The sequence below is a fragment of the Phacochoerus africanus genome, chromosome 8 (assembly GCF_016906955.1).
Source record: "Phacochoerus africanus isolate WHEZ1 chromosome 8, ROS_Pafr_v1, whole genome shotgun sequence".
In the NCBI taxonomy this organism is placed as follows: Eukaryota; Metazoa; Chordata; class Mammalia; order Artiodactyla; family Suidae; genus Phacochoerus; species Phacochoerus africanus.
In genome coordinates this window covers 164,501,645-164,523,245 of record NC_062551.1, presented here as the reverse complement: position 1 = coordinate 164,523,245, position 21,601 = coordinate 164,501,645, and the positions used below count along the sequence as shown (strand labels likewise).

Sequence of the window (21,601 nt, the reverse complement as noted above, 5' to 3'; positions counted from 1 at the left end):
CCTCTTAATGATAAAACAAGTGGGGTGTTTTTTTGTTTTGGGGGTTTTTTTGGCCACGCCCACTGCATGCAGAAGATCCAAGGCTAGGGATCTAACCTGTGTCACATCAGAGACAATGCTGGATCCTTAACCCACTGAACCACCAGGGAACTCCTATTGAGGTCTTTTTAAAAATTAAGGTATAACGGAAGAGTTCTTGTTGTGGCTCAGCAGTAACAAACCTGACTAATATCCATGAGGCTGTAGGTTTGATCCCTGGCCTTGCTCAGTGGGTTAAGGATCTGGTGTTGCCATGAGCTGTGGTATAGATCAAAGACGTGGCTCAGATCTGGCATTGCTGTGGCTGTGGTGTAGGCTGGCAGCTGCAACTCCGATTCAACCCCTAGCCTGGGAACTTCCATATGCTGCGGGTGTGGCCCTAAAAAGACAAAAAAAAAAAAAAAATATATATATATATATATATATATGAGTTCCTTTGTGGCATAGCAAGTTAAGGATCCAGTGTTATCACTGCTGTGGCTTGGGTTGATGCTGTGGCATGGGTTCAATCCCTGGTCTGAGAACTTCCGCATGCCACAGGTGTGATTAAAAAAAAATATGTCGGGAGCTCTTTAGTTGTCTAATGGTTAGGACTCAACGCTTTCACGGCCACGGCCCAGGTTCAGTCCCTGGTCTGGGAACTGAAATCTCAAATCAAGCTGCTGCATGCCAGGCCACCAAAAAAAAAAAAAAAAAAAAAAAGATGTAATTGACATATAGTGTTGTGTTAGTTTTAAGTGCACGCCACAGCTCACGGCAATGCCAGATCCTTAACTCACTGAGCAAGGTCTCATGGATGCCAGTCAGATTCTTTTCTGCTGAGCCACGACAGGAACTCCAACAGGCTTTTTTCTTGTCATGAGAACTTTTTGTTTTGTTTTGTTTTGTTTAGGGCCACACCGCAGCATATGGACGTTCCCAGGCTAGGGGTCAAATTGGAGCTACAGCTGCCAGCCTACACCACAGCCACAGCAAAACCAGATCTGAGCCATGTCTGCGACGTATACCACAGCTCACGGCAATGCTGGAGCTGAGCAGGCCAGGGATCGAACCTGTATCCTCATGGATGCTAGTCACATTCGTTTTTGCTGAGCCAGGACGGGAACTCCTATGAGAACTTTTAAGATCTCTCTTAGCAACTTTTAAATATACAATACAATATAGTATTGTTAATTGTAGTTAATTGTTATATTGTTAATTATACTATACATTATATCCCCAGGACTTACTTCTTTATAACTGGAAGTTTGTACCTTTTAATCATCTTCACCCATTTTGCCCACTCTCCACCCTCTGCCTCAAGTAACCGCTACTCTGTTCTCTGTGTCTATTAGTAGTTGGTTTTTTGTTGTTGTTTTGTTTTTTGGATTTTACATATAAGTGAGTTCATATAGTATTTGTCTTTCTCTGTCTGACTTCACTTCACTTAGCATAATGCCGTCAAGGTCCATCTGTATTGTCCCAAGTGGTGGGGACTCAGTAATATTCAATTTTATATGTATATATATATGCGCCACATTTTCTTTGTCCATCCGTTGATGGACACAGATTGTTTTCATGTTTTGGCCATTGTAAATAGTGTTGCAGTGATCATGGGGGGTGCCGATGTCTTCAAGATAAAGAGTTTTTGTTTTTTTCCAGGTAAGTACCTAGAAGTAGAATTACTGGATGATATGGTAACTCTATTTTTAATTTTTTGGGGGGCTGTGCCCAAGGCATATGGAAGTTCCCAGGCCAGTGATGGAAGTTACACCACAGCAGCAGCCCATGCTGTTACAGTGACAATGCTGGGTCCTTAACCCACTGCAGCACAAGAGAACTCCTATTTTTAATTTTTTAAGGCGCCTCCATAATGTTTTTCATAGTGGCTGCACTTATTTACATTCCCACCTCATCTATTGAGTTCTTAATTTTAGTTATTGTATTTTCCAGTTTTAGAATTTCTGATTCCTTTTTTTTTTTTGTCTTTTTGCCTTTTCTAGGGCCGCTCCCACGGCATATGGAGGTTCCCAGACTAGGGGTCGAATCGGAGCTGTAGCCATCAGCCTACACCAGAGCCACAGCAACTCGGGATCCAAGCCGAGTCTGCGACCTACACCACAGCTCATGGCAACACCGGATCATAACCCACTGAGCAAGGCCAGGGATCAAACCCGCAACCTCTTGGTTCCTAGTCAGATTTGTTAACCACTGAGCCAGGACGGGAACTCCAAGAATTTCTGATTCTTTAAAAAAAAAATTCTAGCTCTGTAGAATTTAAAAATTATAAAATACTATGTCTTTTCCTCTAACTCTGAGCATATTAATCATGACTGTTTTAAATACTGGAGTTCTCTTGAGGCACAGTGGGTTAAGGGTCTGGCACTGTCACTGAAGTGGGTTGCTGTTGTGGCCTGGGTTTGATCTCTGGCCTGGGAATTTCTACATGCTGTTGGTGTGGCCAAAAAAACAAAAACAATTAGAATAATTTTTTTTTCCTTTGTGTGTGTGTGTGTGTGTTTTTAGGGCTGCACCTGCAGCACATGGAGGTTCCCAGGCTAGGGGTCGAATCAGAGCTGTAGCCACCAGCCTACGCCACAGCCATAGCAATGCAGGATCCAAGGTGCATCTGCAACCTACACCACAGATCACAGCAATGCCAGATCCTTAACCCACTGAGCGAGACCAGGGATCGAACCCACATCCTCATGGATGCTAGTCGAGACCAGGGATCGAACCCACAACCTCATGGATGCTAGTCAGGTTCGCTAACCGCTGAGCCACGATGGGAACTCCTTTTTTCTCTTTTTGTGGCCGCACCCATTGCATAATGAAGTTCCTGGGCTAGGGAACCACAGCCACAGCAACGCAGGACCCGAGCTGCATCTGTGACCTATGCTGCAGCTCACGGCAACAGTGGATCCTTAACCCAGTGGGTGAGGCTAGGAGTAGGACCCGAATCCTCGTAGACACTGTGTTGGGTCCTTAACCCACTGAGCCAAAACGGGAACTCTGATAAAGCTTTTTGTTTGTTTGTTTTTGCTTGTTTGGGTTTTTGTTTTGTTTTGTTTTTTATGGCTGCACTTTTGGCATATGGAAGTTCCTGGGCTAGGAGTCATTCAGAGCTGCAGGCCTATGCCACAGCTATAGTGACACTGGGTCTGAGCCACATCTGTGACGCTGTGCCACAGTGTTCCAGAATTCCTCCAGTGTTAGTAATTTTTCTGTTTGATTGCAAGACATTTGTATAAAAAACTGTAGGGATAAACTGAGGCTCTAGATTATGTTCTCTTTTTTTAGGGCTGAACCCTTGGCAAATGGAATTTTCCAGGCTAGGGGTCAAATTGGAGCTGCAGCTGCCATCCTATGTCACAGCAACTTGGGATCCCAGTTGCATCTGCAACCCACACCACAGCTCACGGCAACACCGGATCCTTAACCCGCTGAGCAAGGCCAGGGATCCTCATCTGCATCCTCGTGGTTCCCAGTCGGACGTGGTCCCGCTGCACCACAGTGGGACCTCTAGGTCTGTTCGTTTAGAGAGGATTTGATTTTCCTCAGGCTGACAGTTAACATCAGCGCAGGTGGTCTTAATTTCGTCAGAAACCAGGCTGATTCAAAGCTGGAGTTGGGGAGGGCTGTTCTATTTCCAGTTAACCTCTACACCTTGAGGTATTTAATTTCAGGGCTCCAGCTCAAGGAATGAGGTGTTTCTTTCTTTCTTTCTTTTTGCCTTTTCTAGGGCTGCTCCTGCGGCACATGGAGGTTCCAGGCCAGGGGTCTAATTGGAGCTGTAGCCACCGGCCTACGCCGGAGCCACAGCAACGGGGGATCCAAGCCACATCTGCAACCTATGCCACAGCTCACGGCAACGCGGGATCCTTAACCCACTGAGGGCGGCCAGGGATCAAACCCACAACCTTATGGTTCCTAGTCGGATGCGTTAACCACTGTGCCACAACGGGAACTCCTGAGGTGTTTCTTTCCTAGGACCTTCTACTTCGTGGTGTGGACTCTGTCTTGTTTTTGTTTCTTGTTTTGTATTGTTTTTGGGCTGTGCCTATGGCATGCAGAAGTTTCTAGGCTAGGGATTAAACCTGTGCCACAGCTGTGACCAGGGCTGCAGCAGTGACAGTGCTGATCCTTAATCTGCTGAGCCATGAAAGGGAACTCCCTCCTTGCTGTGGACTCTGAACTCCATTTTTTTTTTTTTAATGGTCTCACCCGCAGCATACGGAAGTTCCCCAGCCAGGGATTGAATCTGAGCTGTAGTTGTGACTCACTGGATCCTTGGACTCACTGCACAGCCAGGGCTCGACTCCCTGTGTCCTCAGCAACTGGGGCTGCTGCAGTTGGACTCTTAGCCACTGCTTCACAGCAGGAACTCCTCTGAATTCCAGGTTTTTTTGTTTTATTTTTTGTCTTTTGCCTTTTGTCGTTTTAATTCTGCAGCTGCAGCATATGAAGGTTTGCAATTATAGTTATTCCTATGTTGGTTTGGTTTTTTGACCAGCCGTGAGTATGCCTAGGTGTACTGCTTTCCCACTTACCGTTTTATACTTGTTCACCAGGTATTTATTTATTTACTTTTTAGGGCCACAGCCACAGCATATGGAGGTTCCCAGGCTAGGGGTCCAATTGGAGCTACAGCTGCTGGCCTACTCTACAGCCACAGCAGTGAGGCATCCAAGCCCCACTGCGACCTGCACCACAGCTCATGGCAACGCCGGAAACTTAACCCACTGAGCAGGGCCAGGGATCGAACCTGCAACCTCATGGTTCCTAGTCAGATTCGTTTCCCCTGCGCCACAACGGGAACTCTGCTTGTTCACCAGGTTAAGGTGAAGATCTTTGTCAGGTGCTCTGTAATGGGAGGATGGGCAGAGGGAGCATTCAGGGGCCAGGTTAGGCGCCCACAACAGCCTTGGCTGCAGGAAGAGGGGCTGGTAAGGAGTCTTAACACTTTACCCTTGAACCCTCCTGGGCAGGTGCTGGTGGATGTGCCCTGTACCACAGACCGCCACTCCCTCCATGAGGAGGAGAACAACGTCTTTCAGCATTCGAGGAAGAGGGAACGGCAGATGTTGCCTATGTTGCAGGTGCAGCTTCTTGCGTGAGTAACAGATGTGCAGAAACTCAGGACTTGGGGCCAGCGTGCTGGGAGGGCGTGGGGGAGTTGGGTCTGGGGAACCGGAAGCTCTTGCTAGGATTGTTACCAGAGGGGTCTTCCAGCTGGGAATCTGCCTGGAGGAGACAGACATCATGGGACGGTCCTCTGGAACATAAAAACACCACGTGGTGGGACACACATGGGAGAAGGGGCTGCAAAGCCGCACTTCGACCTCCTTGCGAGTCCCTGTGTCAGTGAGCAGCACAGTTTGAAAAATAATTACTGAGGGGAGGTCCTGTCATGGCGCAGTGGAAACGAATCCGACTAGGAACCATGAGGTTGCGGGTTTGATCCCTGGCCTCCCTCAGTGGGTTAAGGATCCAGCGTTGCCGTGAGCTGTGGTGTAGGTCGCAGATGCGGCTCGAATCAGGCGTGGCTGTGGCTGTGGTGTAGGCTAGCAGCTACAGCTCTGATTGGACCCCTAGCCTGGGAACCTCCATATACTTCGGGTGCACCCCCAAAAAGACACAGACACACACAAGAAAGAAAAATAATTATTGAGGTCAAAGCTCCGTAGAACTGGGGTAAGGGTTCAGTCCATAGCTGGCATCAGGGTTTTGTCCGTCACCAGAGACAAAGCTTGGGGGACCATTTGAAGAAGGCTTCCGGAGGAGAGCCCATGGCGTAAGGTTGAGTTGCTCTCTTCCTTGAGACCACTTTTCAGGTGGTGTCATTGGGCAAAGGACTTCAGAGGCTAGCACGGCTACCTATCCCACAGCAGACCCCCCTGTCCTTCCAGCTCCTTCTCTTGCCCTTCTCCTTCTGGGAAGCTCACTAGTCACTATTTCTCTCTCTTTCCGGTTACAGGGCTGGACTTCTTGCCACCAAACCGGGAGGCCATGTTGTCTATTCCACCTGCTCACTCTCACACTTGCAGAACGAGTATGTGGTGCAGGGCACCATCGAGCTCCTGGCCAATCAGTACAGCATCGAGGTTCAGGTGGAAGACCTGACACACTTTCGAAAGCTTTTCACGGACACATTTGCTTTCTTCCCAGCCTGCCGGGTGGGGGAGCTGGTGATCCCAAACCTGATGGCCAATTTTGGGCCGATGTACTTTTGCAAAATGTGTAGAAAGACATAGCATCCCCCTGCTCCTGAAATCCTGGTCTAGGAGGACAAAGGGTGTGCTCTTGTGGAGGCACCAGAAACTGAGACCGTTGGCAGAGATGCACTCTGGCCTACCTCCACCCTGCTCAGGTCTTTCTATGACAGTTCTCAGCAATAGGAAGTAGGAGTGTTTCTGTCCCCTGCTCTCCAATTGTGGAGCATTAGCAGGTTTCTTATTTATCACACCCTACTTCCAACCCCACCTCCCCTCTCTGAGGCTGTGCTAAAGGTTCCTGCCCCATTAGGGGCTTCCAAGGAGGAACCAGTGTGCAGGCCCATTCTTTAAGCTGTAAACTTGGGAAGAAGCATTTAGCCAATAAAACTGTTGAAGGTCCATGGAGCTGGGGCTGTAGTTGAGGGGCTTCGTGTCGTCCAGGTATCGTTAGTTCCATTTGTACCACAGCTGCTGCTACTGAGCACTAGCTCCCAGGTACCCGAAGCCCGGGACCTCAGCCTTGTTGTGGGCCTCTGGTTTCAGAGCCCTCTCACACTTGAGGTGAGTTCTGCATGCTCCGTTGTGAGTAGCCGAAGGGCCTAAACAAGCCTACCAAGTTTCTCCATATGGCCCATGATCTAATCTAAGGAACAAGTAACTAAAAATGTTAAGCCAGTGCATAATAATCTGCTTACTTACACAGAGAAAGCTCTCGAGCTGAATAATTCCAGCCATTCCTCCTGCTGTCAACAGCGCTGCTGCCCACATGTGGCTGGAGAAGCTGCTTCTGCCACACAGCTGTGATACTCTTTTTGTTTCTTCTATTGTCCGCTCTTCTGGCGATATTCCTCCAGCTCCTCTAGGACAGGTGGCCAGGGAGCTACCGGAGATGTAGCATTTGGAATTGAGCGATAATGAGGCCTCTTCGTACTTCAGCCTGGCAGCTTTCCTCTTATTTTCTGAGTGCCTAGGAATTGCCTAATGCCTCGTTTTATTATATTCATTGTTTTGCTTTGTTTTTAACTTGTTCCTGGCCCATGGCTGAGCTCTGGTGCCAGTTCTCTGGCCAAACCTCAAATCCCTCAGGCTGCCCTCCCAGCATCACAGGGTCTCACCTCACACCGTGTGTGTTTGTGGCAACATTACATCATTCAATGCCTGACTGCTAGTCATGTTGGTTTTGTAACTTTAGCACAAAGAAGGCTGTCTTTGTGTAGGGATATTAAAAATTGCTTATGGTCACTTGCAGATACTGCTTTTTTTATTAAAAAAATTTTTTTTTCTGGAAAACTGATTCTTGTGCAGAAAAGGGTTCTTCTCATTTTCCTTACCTCTCCTCTTCCTCTTTCTGTCATTCCCTTTGTTCTTTATGCCTTTCCTGCTAATCCTTCTTTGGGTATTAAAGGTGTCAGCTGAGAGGGATTTTACAAGCGGTTAAGCCTTCTCCTTTCTTGGGATTTGCATTGTAACTGAGGGCCCTGGAAGATCTCCCAGACTCAAAATCAAGTAAAGCTAGGAAGATGGAGCTCCAGGGAGTAGGATCCTAATTAGCCTCCATGTGTGGTATGTGGCCTGCCTGCTCTTTACTCTGCACTCGGTATTTGCTGAGGCTGGGAGGTCTCAGGTGCCTAGGCTTCCGCCCTTGGCCTCCTGGGTATCCAGGCTGGTGCTAATTGAGTGCTAAGCACGATAATCCAACAGGAGAGGGGTCCTCTGCTCCTGTGGGCTCAATCCAAGTGGGGGTGGGGTGGGAGGGGGACAGACAGGCTCAGGCGAGAAAATCAGAAAGCTGCTTTGGAGAGTTCCCGTTGTGGCGCAGCAGAAACAAATCTGACTAGGAACCATGAGGTTACGGGTTTGATCTCTGGCTTCACTCAGTGGGTTAAAGATTGGGCATTGCCGTGAGCTGTGGTGTAGGTTGCAGACATGGCTTAGATCCCACGTTGCCGTGGCCGTGGCGTAGGCCAGCAGCTGTAGCTCCAATTCAACCCCTAGCCTGGGAACCTCCATATGCCATGGGTATGGCCCTAAAAAGACACAAAGACAAAAAAAAACAAACAAACAGAAATCTTCTTTGGAGAACAGTTTGATTTTCTCCTATAATTGAACATTTACCCACCCCTATAACCCAGTTATTGCAATACTAGGGGTAAATCTGAGACAGAGTCATATGTGTTCACCAGGAGACATATACAAAAATGTTCATAGCAGCCCTGGTCACAAAAGCAAACCCAGGAGTTCCTGTCATGGCTCAGTGGTAATGAACCCAACTGGGTTCCATGAGGTTGCAGGTTTGATCCCTGGCCTCGCTCAATGGGTTAAGGATCCAGCACTGCCATGAGCTGTGGTGTAGGTCACAGACACGGCTTGGATCCCACATTGCTATAGCTGTGGTGTAGGCCAGCAGCTGTAGCTTCAGTTCAACCCCTAGCCTGGGAACTTCCATATGTTGTGGGTGTGGCCCTAAAAAGCAAAGCAAACCCAAATGCCCATTAGTGGACAAATAAATTGGAACATTTATACAATGGATTATTTTACAGGTGTTGAAAACTGGTGAACTACATTAACACATAACTGTGTGAATAAGTCTTAGCAATAAAATAGTAAATGAAACGTTTAGTCCCAAAAGATTAAATGCAGCGTGATGCCCTTTAAAAAAAAACTTTCGGGGGGTGGGGGATGCGCTTGGAAATCCTGTGAAATTGGATTGTTTTGATTATTATACAACTACAGATGTGATAAATTCATTTGAGTAATAAAAATTTAAAAATTAATAAAACAAGTAAAAAAAATAAAAAATAAAACTTCTTTTTTGTTAATATTTATATATAATTTATCAGTTTTATTTTTAAAATGTTTTTAAATTACTCTGAATTTTATTACATTTATAGTTGTACAACGATCATCACAACTCAATTTATCAATTTTAAATGTACTATTTAATGAAGTTTTATCATTGTGTGTAATAATATAACCACCATCACCATCAAAATATAGATAATAAATCCACCTCCTAAAAAGTTTCCTTGTGCTTCTTTGCGCTCAATCCCTTTCCCCTATCCCTGACCCCAGGTAATAACTGATCTGCTTTCTGTCACTATAGTTTTGCCTATTCTAGAATTTCATATTATGGAAGAGAGATTTGGTTTACAGCTGGATTGTAAAAGCTGTCTTTATCTGGATGTCTGGTTTTTCACTTTTGGCCAAGGTAAGGGCATTGGTTTTCTAATGTGCTATTTAAACCTGAAGCTCCCCTGGTGAATCCCAGGGTCACTTTTTTTTTTTTTCTCTTTAGGGTCACACCCACCGTATATGGAAGTTCCCAGGCTAGGGGTCGAATCAGAACTACACCTACGCCACAGCTGTAGCAACTCGAAATCTTAGCCTTGTCTGTGACCCACACCACAGCTCTTGGCAACCCCAGATGCACTGAGCCAGGCCATGGGTAGAACCCGAATCCTCATGGATAATAGTTGGGTTTGTTACTGCTGAGCCACGGTGGTAACTCTCCCAGGGTCATTTTTTTTACTGACTGTTTACACCTGGCCTAACTGGTTCTATTTGCCTGGCTTGATCTCATGACCAGGTGCTGCTGGACACGTCTCAAACGTCTTTGGAGCTCTCCCAAACTCCAGGTTCCTATCATAGATCATGGTGATTCAGCCCAAAGACGAGCACTTTGCTTCATATCCTTCATAATACTTGGTATCATAACGTTGCATGTCTTGTCCCAGTTCAGTGACTGCCACTTCCTACACTAACACAAAGTCTATTTCCTCACCCTTTGAATCTGGGCTGACCATATGATTTGCTTTGACCATTTAAATTTGGTGTAAAGAATATTGTGTAAGTTTTAAGATTTGGCCTTAAGAGTCCTTGGAGAGGAGTTCCCGTCATGGCTCAGTGGTTAGTGAGCCCGACTAGCATCCATGGGGACCTGGGTTCGATCCCTGGCCTTGCTCAGTGGGCTGAGCGTCCGGAGTTGCCATGAACTGTTGTGCAGGTTGCAGACGCAGCTCGGATCCGGTGTTACTGCTGCTGTGGTGTAGGCCAGCAGCTACAGCTCAGATTTTGACCCTTAGCCTGGGAACCTCCATATGCTGTGGGTATGGCCCTAAAAAGATAAAAGACAAAAAAAAAAAAAAGAGTCCTTGGGGCTTTCATGCTCACCTTGGAACTTTCCTACTACTGCTGTGTGTAGAAGCCCAGATCAGCTTGCTGGAGACCTGTGATGGACACCAATATAAGACCTTCTAACCTCAATTAAGTGGTCAAATGACCCAAGCTGCATGAATGACCCCATCCAAGACCAGCTTAGCTTGCTCATGCCCAGAATCATGAGCAAATAAAATAGTTGTTTTAAGCCACTGTTTTGGGGGTAATTTGTTACCCAGTAACAGATAACTGACACATGCGAAAAACCCAAATCTGACTGTCATTTATCTGCTTACAATCCTTTGTTCCTTCTGTGTTGACTGCAGGGTCAAGGCCAAACTCTGCCCTGGTGGTTGATTCTCTTTCATCTCTGCTATTCCCCAGTGCTCCCTTCTTTCACAAGCTCTTTGTGTATCCCAAGCATAACCTGTCCCCTGCTGCCTCTGCGTCCTGACACATTGTCTTTGTCTAAGTGCCCTTTTCTGTCTGTTCTCACTAGCCTGGATTTCCACGCCCTCCAGAAAGCCTTCTCTGATTCCTTTAAGGCAGACTGAGTTCCTGTCTCTGTGCTTCCCCAGCCCACTGTATAATGAATGTGAAACTTCCTTTGTGCGCTTCTGCTCCTCACCCCATTCCCAAGCTGAGCATTATTCAGGGCGGGGAGCTAGTCTTCCTCTCTGCATCTTTAACCTCCAGCACCAATGTGGTTGGTACCCTGAGCATCTCTTATGTGCTAGGCCTACTCCTAGATACTAGAGAGAGGAGTGAGCAGAACAGACAAGGTCCTTTTCTCAAGGGATGGACAGTCTAGTAGTCAAGATAGACAAGAAATTACAAAGGAATCACAACCAAATCACAAGCGAGCAAAGTACGAAGAGAAGTGTTACCTGGACAACCTAACCTAGCCTGGAGGAAGAGGTGTTTAAACAGACCTGACCTTGCGGCGTTCGTGAGGCAGAGGCGGCTGTGTGTATGAGGGGGGGCCCTCTAGCAGAGAGAACAGGCCATGTGGCTGAAGCTCCTGAGGTGGGAGGGAGTATATTCCAGGACCTGAAGGAGGTCTGGTTGCTGCAGCGTGGAGAGAAGGGGATACTTGTGAAATACGAGGTTCGAGAGCAGGCGGAAGCCAACTGGACCAGTGCCAGCGGGCTGTGAAGGAGTGGGTGCTCAGAGTAACTAGAAGCCATCGCAGGAGTTCTAAGCTGGAAAGTAACCTGATCAGATTTCCATAGGCCTCCTGCTGGGAATATGATTACCAATAGTATTTGCTAAATGAGGAAGTTAAATAACTGGCCCAGTGGAAAATGCTTCCGAAGGTCAGTGTGGTATGTGAGCTTCCTCAGCCCTCCCCTCTCTGAAGGGAGCCCCGATGTCCCTGCCGCTCCGACGGGAGTTTGCGATGACACACCACAGGCACACTGGCAAAGTCGGGTGTGCCTCGGAGAGTGACTGGGATGGAGAGGAAGCTGAAGGTCCCATCCTGGGAAGAACTGGGGGCACTAAGCCAGGAGATGGCTGTTCTCTTGCTCTCTGAACATCCCCTGCTTGACCACTGCCTGCTTCACCTACACCTGCTCACCTGGCCTCCTACATGCCTGCCTCAGGCCCCAGGTGAGGATGGTCTTTTTGGGGCTTTTGAGGGCCTCACCCATGGCATACGGAGGTTCCCAGGCTAGGGGTCCAGTCAGAGCTGCATCTGCGACCTACACCACAGCTCACAACGCCGGATCCTTAACCCACTGAGCGAGGCCAGGGATCGAACCTGCATCCTCATGGATACTAGCCAGGTAAGTTAACCACTGAGCCACGACCGGAACTCCCAATCATGTTCTAACTTTAGCTGCCTTGATGACTTATCAAAGGAGTGGTAAGGGGCGTTCCCTTCTGCTAGTTGCCCTGGTAACCAATGAGGCAACCTGACATCAACTCTCTCTACAACTGGTAACCTCCCCCTACCCCTGGGAGTGAAGACTGTTGCCAAGTCCTCCCCTTCAGTCCTCCCCACACGGTGGGGTGTTGCTCTAGAACCTTGCTTTAGACATGTAAGCTCCCCCCATCCATTAAACCGTCAATGTGGAGTTCCCATTGTGGCTCAGTGGGTTAAGAACTCAAATAGTGTCCATGCGGATGCGGTTTGATCCCTCACCTTGCTCAGTGGGTTAAGGATCTGGTGTTGCCATTTAAAAAAAAAGAAAAAAGTCTCTGTCACTGAAAAAAAGAGAGAGATGCTATCTCTAAATAGGACAGTTCTGAGGGAGGGGGCACAGATGAGTTTTGTTTGTTTGTTTTTTCTTTTTAGGGCCACACCTGCAGCATATGGAAGTTCCCAGGCTAGAGGTCAAATTGAAGCTGTAGCTGCCGGCCTATGTCACGGAACACAGCAACTCAGGATCCACGCTGCATCTGCAGCCCACACCACAGCTCACAGCAACAGTGGATCCTTAACACACTGAGGGAGGCCAGGGATCGAACCTACATCCTCATGGATACTAGTCGGGTTTTTAACTCACTGAGCCACAGTGGGAACTCTGGCACAGAGGTGTTTTGAGTGTAGTGTGCTAGATTGAAGATCAACAAAAGAACCTTTAAACTAGTGCTGTCTGAACTATGGTTCAAAACCACAATTCTTTTGTGGCCATGGAATCCATTTTGTGGGTCTGGTAGGCATTAGGACTTTTTAGGACTTTTCAGCTAGTTTCTCCTCCTCCTGGGCCCTCAAAAGTGTTGCCTTCCACATTTTCTCTACAGTCAGGCATGGCCATGTGACTTGCTCTGTGAAACATAGTGGCAGTGGTGTCTTTCTTCCACATTTCTGGATGGAAGCTTTGAGAGTGATCATGGAAGCATACGTTGAGATGGAAATTATGTCAGCCTGGGATTTCCCGTCATGGCACAGTGGAAACGAATCTGACTGGGAACAACGAGGTTGCAGGTTTGATCCCTGGCCTCGCTCAGTGGGTTAAAGGATCCAGCTTTGCCATGAGCTGTGGTGTAGGTCGCAGACACGGCTCGGATCTGGCGTGGCTGTGGCTGTGGTGTAGGCCGGCAGCTACAGCTCTAATTGGACCCCTAGCCTGGGAACCTCCATATGCTGTGGGTGCAGCCTTAAAAAGACAAAAGACCAAAAAAAAAAAAAAAGAAAAATTATATCAGCCTGACTTCCCAAGTGACTGTGTTGAGCAGACTCCCCCATGGACTTGCATTAGACCATTAGACATGGGGTTAGAGTGAAAAATAACTCTTTTTTTGCTTTTTTTTTTTTTTTTTTGCTTTTTAGGGCTGCACCCACGGCATATGGAGTTTCCCAGGCTAGGGGTCTAATCAGAGCTGTAGCCACTGGCCTACACCACAGCCACAGCAACGTGGGATCCCAGCCATGTTTGCGACCTACACCACAGCTCACGGCAACACCAGATCTTTAAGCTACTGAGCCAGGCCAGGGATCGAACCCGAAACCTCATGGTTCCTGGTCAGATTCTTTTCTGATGAGTTATGACGGGAACTCCTCCTATAAATATTTTTAACAAAAGTTCATAGAGTAGAAAGTATCAAATGCAAACCAACTTACACTGACAGACAGTAAATCAGTGGTTGCCTAGGAAAGGCTAGATTACACAGGACCATGAGCAAACTTTTGGGGATGATTGAAATCTCAATGGTGTGATGGTTTTACAGATGTATACATATGTAAAAAAAGTCGTGAAAGTGTGTATTTTATCTTATTATTTTTTTCTTTTTATGACCACACACATGGCATATTGAAGTTCCTGGGCTAGTGGTCGGATTGGAGCTGCAGCTGCTGGCCTATACCACAGCCACAGCAATGCAGGATCTGAGCCGTGTCTGCAAACTACACCACAGCTCATGGCAACACTGGATCCTCAACCCACTGAGAGAGGCCAGGGATGGAACACTAGTCGGATTTGTTTGAGCTGAGCCACAGCAGGAACTCCTTTGTGTATTTTAAATATGTGTAGTTTAATCACTAATTACTAGAGAAATGCTAGTCAAAGCTACAATGAGGTACCACCTCACACTGATCAGAATGGCCGTCATTAGTAAGTCTCCACGTAACAGATGCTGCAGAGGCTGTGAAGAAAAGGGCACCCCTATAATATTGGTGGGAATGGAAATTGATGCAGCCACAGTGGAAACAGAATGGAGGTTCCTGAAAAAACAAAATAGAGTTGCCATTTGATTCAGCAATCCCATTGCTGAGCATATATCTGGACAGAACTCTCATTAAAAAAGATACATGCACCCCTATGGTCAGAGCAGCACTGTTTACAACAGCTGACATGGTAACAACCTAAGTATCCATCAAGAGATGAATAAATAAAGAAGATGTGGTACTGGAGTTCCCTGGGGTGCAGTGGGTTAAGGATCTGGTGTTGTCACTGCTGTGGTGCAGGCTCAATACCTGGCCCAGGAACTTCTGCATGCTGCAGGTATGGCCAAAAAGAAAAAAAAGGAAATTAACACAACATTTAAGTCGACTATACTTCAATAAAATAAAATAAAAAAATATGTGCAGTTTATTGTGTACCAATTATATGTCAGTAAAGGTGTAAAATATATGCATACAGAACAACACGGGAACTCCCACAGAACAACATGTTTTAAACGTATTCAGCACTACCCATTGTGGTTCATTGGTAATGAACCCAACTAGTATCCATGAGGACGCAGGTTCGATCCCTCGCTCAGTGGCTTAAGGATCTGGCGTTGCTGTGAGCTGTGGTGTAGGTCGCAGACGCAGCTCAGATCTGGCATGGCTGTGGCTATGGTGTAGGCTGGTGGCTACAGCTCCAATTTGACCCCTAGCCTGGGAATTTACATATGCTGCAGGTACAGCCCTAAAAAAAAAAAAAAAAAAAATTCAAACGGAAAGGTAAGTTCATCTTTTGTGAACTGAGGAGTATGATGAAATCAACCCTTTACACCTCATGGGATGAATGGATGAAAGAACAAACTATTAGTCAGGAAAGGTGGTTGGTGGTGTGCAATTTTTCTTGCATTGTGTTCAGCTGCCTCCCAGGAGGCGTCCCAACTGGCCCAGAGGGCTGCCTGATCAGGAGAGGGAGTGTGACCAAAAAGTGGGCAGCTAGGCTGGGACTCCTACCATGTCACTGTTGCTTTCTCTTTTTTTTGTTGTTGTCTTTTGTCTTTTGTCCTCTTTTAGGGCCTCACCCACATAGGCAAATGGAAGTTCCCAGGCTAGGGGTCGATCGAATCAGAGCTATAACTGCTGGCCTACACCAGAGCCGCAGCAACTCGGGATCTGAGCCGCGTCTGTGACCTACACCACAGCTCACAGCCACACCAGATCCTTAAGCCACTGAGCAAGGCCAGGGATCGAACTTGCAACCTCACGGTTCCTAGTCGGATTCGTTTCTGTTGCGCCACGAGGGAGCTCCTTACTGATGCTTTCAAGAAGGGAGCGTGTGCTTTTCTGCATGTCTGGTTTTCAAAAACTGGTCTACCAGCCACGAGATGTTGTCTTCCACACGGTCTCGGATGCAAGAGCGATGGCCCACAGGCTGACTCAGTGCTCATACTGATGTCACCAGAACCAAGTGAGAAATATTCAGCTCTCAGGATCAAAATGTTTCTCTCATAAAACTGCTGTTGCTATGGCTCATGTTTTAGTCACATTATTTTATTCTTTTGTTTTGTTAAAGTGTAGTTGATTTGCAGTGTTCCTTCAATTTCTGCTGTACAGCAATATCACCCAGCTGCCCATACACACCCATTTTCTTCATTTTCATCAGGTTCTTACCCAAGAGACTGGATACAGTTCCCTGTGCTGTACGGCAGGACCCCATCGCCCATCCGTTCTGAATGGAACAGTCTGCATCGACCAACCCCAGACTCCCGTCAGCGCCCCCCTCCCCTCCCCCCATCAAACACAAGTCTGCCCTCCACGTCCGTGAACTCCTTCTGTTTTGTAGACAGGTCATTTGTGCCATATTTTAGCTCCACATGTAAGTGATAGCATATGGTGTTTTATTTTACTTCGTTTTATTTTTGGCTTTTTAGGGCCACAACCGTGGCATATGGAGGTTCCCAGGCTGGGGGTCAAATCGGAGTGGCAGCTGCCAGTCTACACCACAGCTGTAGCAAAGCAACACGGGATCCGAGTCACGTCTGTGACCTATGCCATAGCTCACAGCAGCACCAAATCCTTAATCCACTGAGCGAGGCCAGGGATCAAATCTGCGTCCTCATGGATGCCAGTCAGATTCATTTCTTCTGAGTCACAACAGGAACTCCTATTATTTTATATAGAACTTACTATATGTCAGGCACTGTTTAAAACACTTTACTAAATTAACTCATTCAATTCTCAATAACCAATGAGGTAATACAATAGCCCTACTTTACAGATGAGGAAATTCAGAGGCAGAATGGGGAAGAAACTTACTAAACAGTTTCAAATAAATTTCAGAGGGTGAAACATTATTTTATGTATACTCAAAGGAAAGAATGGGTTAAAGTAGATTGAGGAAAACAGATGTAGGGTGAGATGTGGTTGCATACGGTTGGTGTTTTTTCCAGGCTAATGACTAGGATTTTTTTTTTTTTTTTTTTGCCATTTCTAGGGCCGCTCCCTCGGCATATGGAGGTTCCCAGGCTAGGGGTCGAATCGGAGCTGTAGCCTCCGGCCTACGCCAGAGCCACAGCAACGCGGGATCCGAGCCGCGTCTGCAATCTACACCACAGCTCACGGCAACGCCGGATCGTTAACCCACTGAGCAAGGGCAGGGACCGAACCCGCAACCTCATGGTTCCTAGTCGGATTCGTTAACCACTGCGCCACGACGGGAACTCCTAGGATTTTTTTTTTAAGTCCACACCTATGGCATATGGCATTTCCCAGGCTAGGGGTTGAATCACCTACACCACAGCCACAGCAACACTGGATCACGCCCCATCTGTGACCTACACCACAGCTTGTTGCAATGCTGGATCCTTAACTACTGAGCAAGGCCAGTTATAGAACCCATATCCTCATGGACTCTTTGATGGGCTCAACCTGCTGAAACACAATGGGACCTCCTAGGAACTTTTAATAATAGCTCTAAAGTCTAGATGTCTGTATCCCTATTATACAAGTAGCAGTGAGTCTCAAAGATCCAGGTTTGACTCAGTGGGCCCCCCTCACTGTGGGGTATTGAGCAAGTCCCTGGTTGTCTGTGGACCTCAGTTATTCATCCGGGAAATGGGGATTGGGAGGTAAGTCAGTCAGCTATTGCTTTGTAACAAACCAGCCCCAAACTTAGTTACTTAAACAACCATTTGCTGGAGTTCCCGTCATGGCACAGTGGAAACAAATCTGACTAGGAACCATCATGAGGTTGCAGGTTTGATCCCTGGCCTCGATCAGTGGGTTTAAGTATCTGGTGTTGCTGTGGCTCTGGTGTAGGCCGGCAGCTACAGCTCTGATTAGACCCCTAGCCTGGGAACCTCCATATGCCACAGGTGTGGCCCTCAAAAGACAAAAATAAATAAATAAATCAACAACCATTTGCTGTTCTCTGAGTCTGTTGGTTGGCCAGGCTCACTTACATACCTGCCTTCTGGCGGCTCTGCTCATCTTGGCCGGACTCTCACCTGTGTACGGGCCTGAGCAGGGACAACGGGCCTGAGCAGATTCTACTGGACATGGCCTCCCCCCCCGGAAGGCCAGCTTGGACGTCTCAGGGCAGTGGTGGGGTTCCGGGAGAGAGAAAGGAAATAATTATCTTGCAGCCTAGGCTCAGCACTACACAAAATTCCTTGCACTGCCTTCTGTTCCTTGAACCAAATCACGAAGGTCGGCCCAGATTCCCAGGGCTGGCTCCCTTCCGAAGGGAGGGGCTACAAACTTACTTTTCGAAAAGCAGAGATGCAGAAATGTGCCATATTGGGATCATTTATGTCATCAACTTACTGTAGAGACAAAACCCTCTCCTAACTCTGAGGACAGCAGTGTAACTGGTGGGGGGGGGGGGCTCTGAGGTGGTGGCGGCACTCAGTCCACTGAGGTGAAAGACCTGTCAGTGCTTGGAAAATGATAAACCACCCCACAAATAGTATTTCTGGGTGTGGTGTCCTACCTCGTCCATGGGACTGTGAGTTCCTTGGAGCAAGGCTGTGCCCCCCTCCTGCCCTCCCCTCTGTATTGAGGAAAGGCTCACAGAAATGAAAAGAAATGAAGCAAAGCCATTACCGAGAACAGGGCACAGCCCTTTTGTCTCACTCCCAGAACAAAGACAGACTCCAAAGCCTCCGGAATCTGAGAAGCTTCTTTCGCTTATGCAAGCTCATATGGGAAAGCTCATAAGCTCATGCAAGCCCCCCATCCCCCATTCCCCCCCCCCTCCGTCATGCTTTCGGCCCTGCCCCCACCTCCAACTGAACTAGGCAAGGTATTCACCTGTCTTTCCACTTGACAGCTGAGGACCCGTGAAGATGCCTTGCTCGAGATCACCAGCGAGTGGGCAAGACTCTGATCCCGCTCGGGAAAACTGCTGGGGCCTGCTCGAGTGGCCTAAGAGAGGAGTGACTCTTCCTTCCACACACCACCTGAGGGCAGGTACAAGCTGTTCTGGCTCCCGGAACGGCGTGGTGTGGACTTAGAGATGTTTTCTTTCTTTCTTTCTTTCTTTCTTTCTTTTTTTTTTCAAAGTTCACAGCATTTTATTAAAGTACAAATTAAACTGAATAGAAAAAATAGTAAATATTTACAAAAACATGGATAATATCACTCAAGTCACACACACGTGGCAAATACAGGAAGGTCTTAAGAAAGTTGACAAGTGGACAATGATGGAGATGTCTCGGAATGGACAGAACAGCTCACTGCTCAGTATGGCACCAACATGACACGGAAGGTCTTTGGCGTGAAAGTTGTCCCTCTCCCTGCAAACTAGTGCCGCCTAGAAATGTGTTCTTTTGGGACAGTCAGACTCGGGTGGCCAGAGGGGACAAGGCAAGAACTGAGATAATCTGCGTTATGGCCTAAATTTCTTCATCCTGTGGGCTGTGCTGAGGTTCTATAGACACAGCCATGGTTTTCGCTCCACTTCTGTTGCTCTTCGGACGGATACGCAGAACAGGAACAATTTCCACGGCTTAAAGACTCACCTGATAAAAGGCTGAGGGAGGAATATCTGACATTGGAACTATAGAACGTTCTATCGAATGGATGTTTTCTGACAACACAGGTGAAGTCCTGGAAACCCATCCCCACAGGCCCCACTTCTGCCTGCTCTTCCATTCCGTGGTCCCCGCCTCTCCTAACCCCTCTCCACATTGCCTTTCCAAAACCCTCGCATCATATTTCTGCTCGAAATAATGAGTCAGCATTCACTGAGCCCTTACAATGGACCAGGGGCTCTTGTAAGCGCTTCCCTTGGATTAGCTCATTGAATCGTCCCAATCCTGTGAAGCAGTCACTGTTATTTCCCCCCATTTTGCAGATAAGAAAACACAAGGCACCAGGGGTTAAAACGACTTACCGAAGTTTACACAGTAAGTGGCAAAGTTTGGATGTGAGCTCAGGCAGTCTGGTTCCCAAGCTTGGGCTTCTCAGGGCAGAAACCCCCTCTCTGTAGGTCTCTATTCGAATAACAAGAGCAGCAACAATGTAATGATTAACATGCAAGGATTGCTAACTATAGGCTAGGCCCTGTTCTGGCTAGCCTATAGTATTAACTCATATTATATCATGTATGAACTCATATTATAATTGTACTAGAGAATTGGGGGGGAGTTACTGTTATCCTCATTTTACAGGTGAGGAAACTGGGGCACAGTCACACAGCAAGGATGGATTACCGGACACTCCAGCTCCAGAACAAGCTTTAAACAACTGTGCTATCTAGTTTTCCTAAGGGCTATTCAGCCCAAAGGCCCCACGTCCAAGGCTCTTTGGATTCATGCCTCATGATCTCTCATTGCAGCCAAGGCATGTCTTTTGTTTCTTGGTTGGTGCATGTTTTTTCCTTCTCAACTAGCCCTTGAGCTCCAAGAGGCCAGGTTGGGGATCTGGTACTTCCCTCAGTTTCCCAACGCACAGCAAGGATCTCACAGAGTCTTCCTAACAACCTTTCGAGGTAGGCATTCTCTGTTTTAGAGGAAAGGCACAGATTCGGAGCAGTGGAGACAGAATTGGATGGACAGCAGGCTTTCAGCAGACAGCACTTTCCAGCCACAGAGCACTTTCCCACATCCCACCCCACAGAGCCTCACTTCCAGGGGCACTAGTGGTAAGCTTGCTTGATGATTAAGAGCAACTGAGTTCGAATCCCTGCTGAGCGACCTGTGTGATTCACCATTTAACCCCTCTTGTCCTCAGCCATCTCATCGGTCAATGAGAATAAAAATGCTTTCCTCATTGGTCAGTTGGGAGGACAAATGAGATAAAGCCCATAAAGTCCCGTGAGAGAGGCTGAGATGGGAAAAATATGCCTGTGTCTATATAATGCCCCCCCATCCGCCCCTCCCCATGAAGGGTTTCAGGTCCCCAGGCAGTAGTAGTTCTGCTTCCTGGGTGTGAAATCAGGGGGGCCCAGGACTGGAATAGGGTGACCCTGGGAAGGCCAGTCTGCAGGAGATGACTGAGCAAAAGGACAAGTGACTGGTGGTCTGGCCATGAAGAAGAGCCTAGGGGTCCCTTCCGTACCCCAGAAATTGACAGAACATTGTAAATCAACTCTTAAAAAAAGAAAAAGAGGAGTTCCCATCATGGCTCAGTGGTTAACAAATCCGGCTAGGAACCATGAGGTTGCGGGTTCGATATCTGGCCTTGCTCAGTGGGTTAAGGATCCGGCATTGCCGTGAGCTGTGGTGTAGGACCCAGACGCTGTTGCTGTGGCTGTGGCATAGGCCAGCAGCTGTAGGTCTGATTAGACCCCTAGCCTGGGAACCTCCATAAGCCGCGGGAGCAGCCCCTAAGACAAAAAGACGAAGAAAGAAAGAAGGAAGGAAGGAAGGAAGGAAGGAAGGAAGGAAGGAAGGAAGGAAGAAGAAAGAAAAGAAAGAAAGAAAGAAAGAAAAAGACGACAAAAAGAGCTCGGGGAGGAGACACAGGATCCTGAGGTTGAGGAAAGGGGAGGCAGCAGCAGCTGAGCTCCCTGAGAGGAACATCCTGTGTTTGTCTCTGGCTGGTGCCTGGGAAGCCACTGCGGGGGAGAAGCGGATACCCTGGGGTGCAGGACCCAACCCAA

The 21,601-nt window shown here is 47.6% G+C and overlaps 1 protein-coding gene across 2 annotated transcripts in view; it reads left to right on the top strand.

Moving 5' to 3' along the window:
* NSUN4 (NOP2/Sun RNA methyltransferase 4) overlaps positions 1-16,291 on the top strand; it is a 34,671-nt gene extending 18,380 nt beyond the window's left edge. The window contains exons 5-6 of one of the 2 annotated variants that reach the window (XM_047789192.1): positions 5,007-5,131; positions 16,160-16,291. In XM_047789192.1, the coding sequence (XP_047645148.1) occupies positions 5,007-5,131; positions 16,160-16,229 (195 nt within the window). In that variant the 3' untranslated portion in view covers positions 16,230-16,291. Of the gene's footprint in view, positions 1-5,006; positions 5,132-5,995; positions 7,524-16,159 lie in introns of those variants that run through there. The other variant, XM_047789191.1, reaches the window with a different exon arrangement.
* The last annotated feature ends 5,310 nt before the right edge of the window (positions 16,292-21,601 follow it).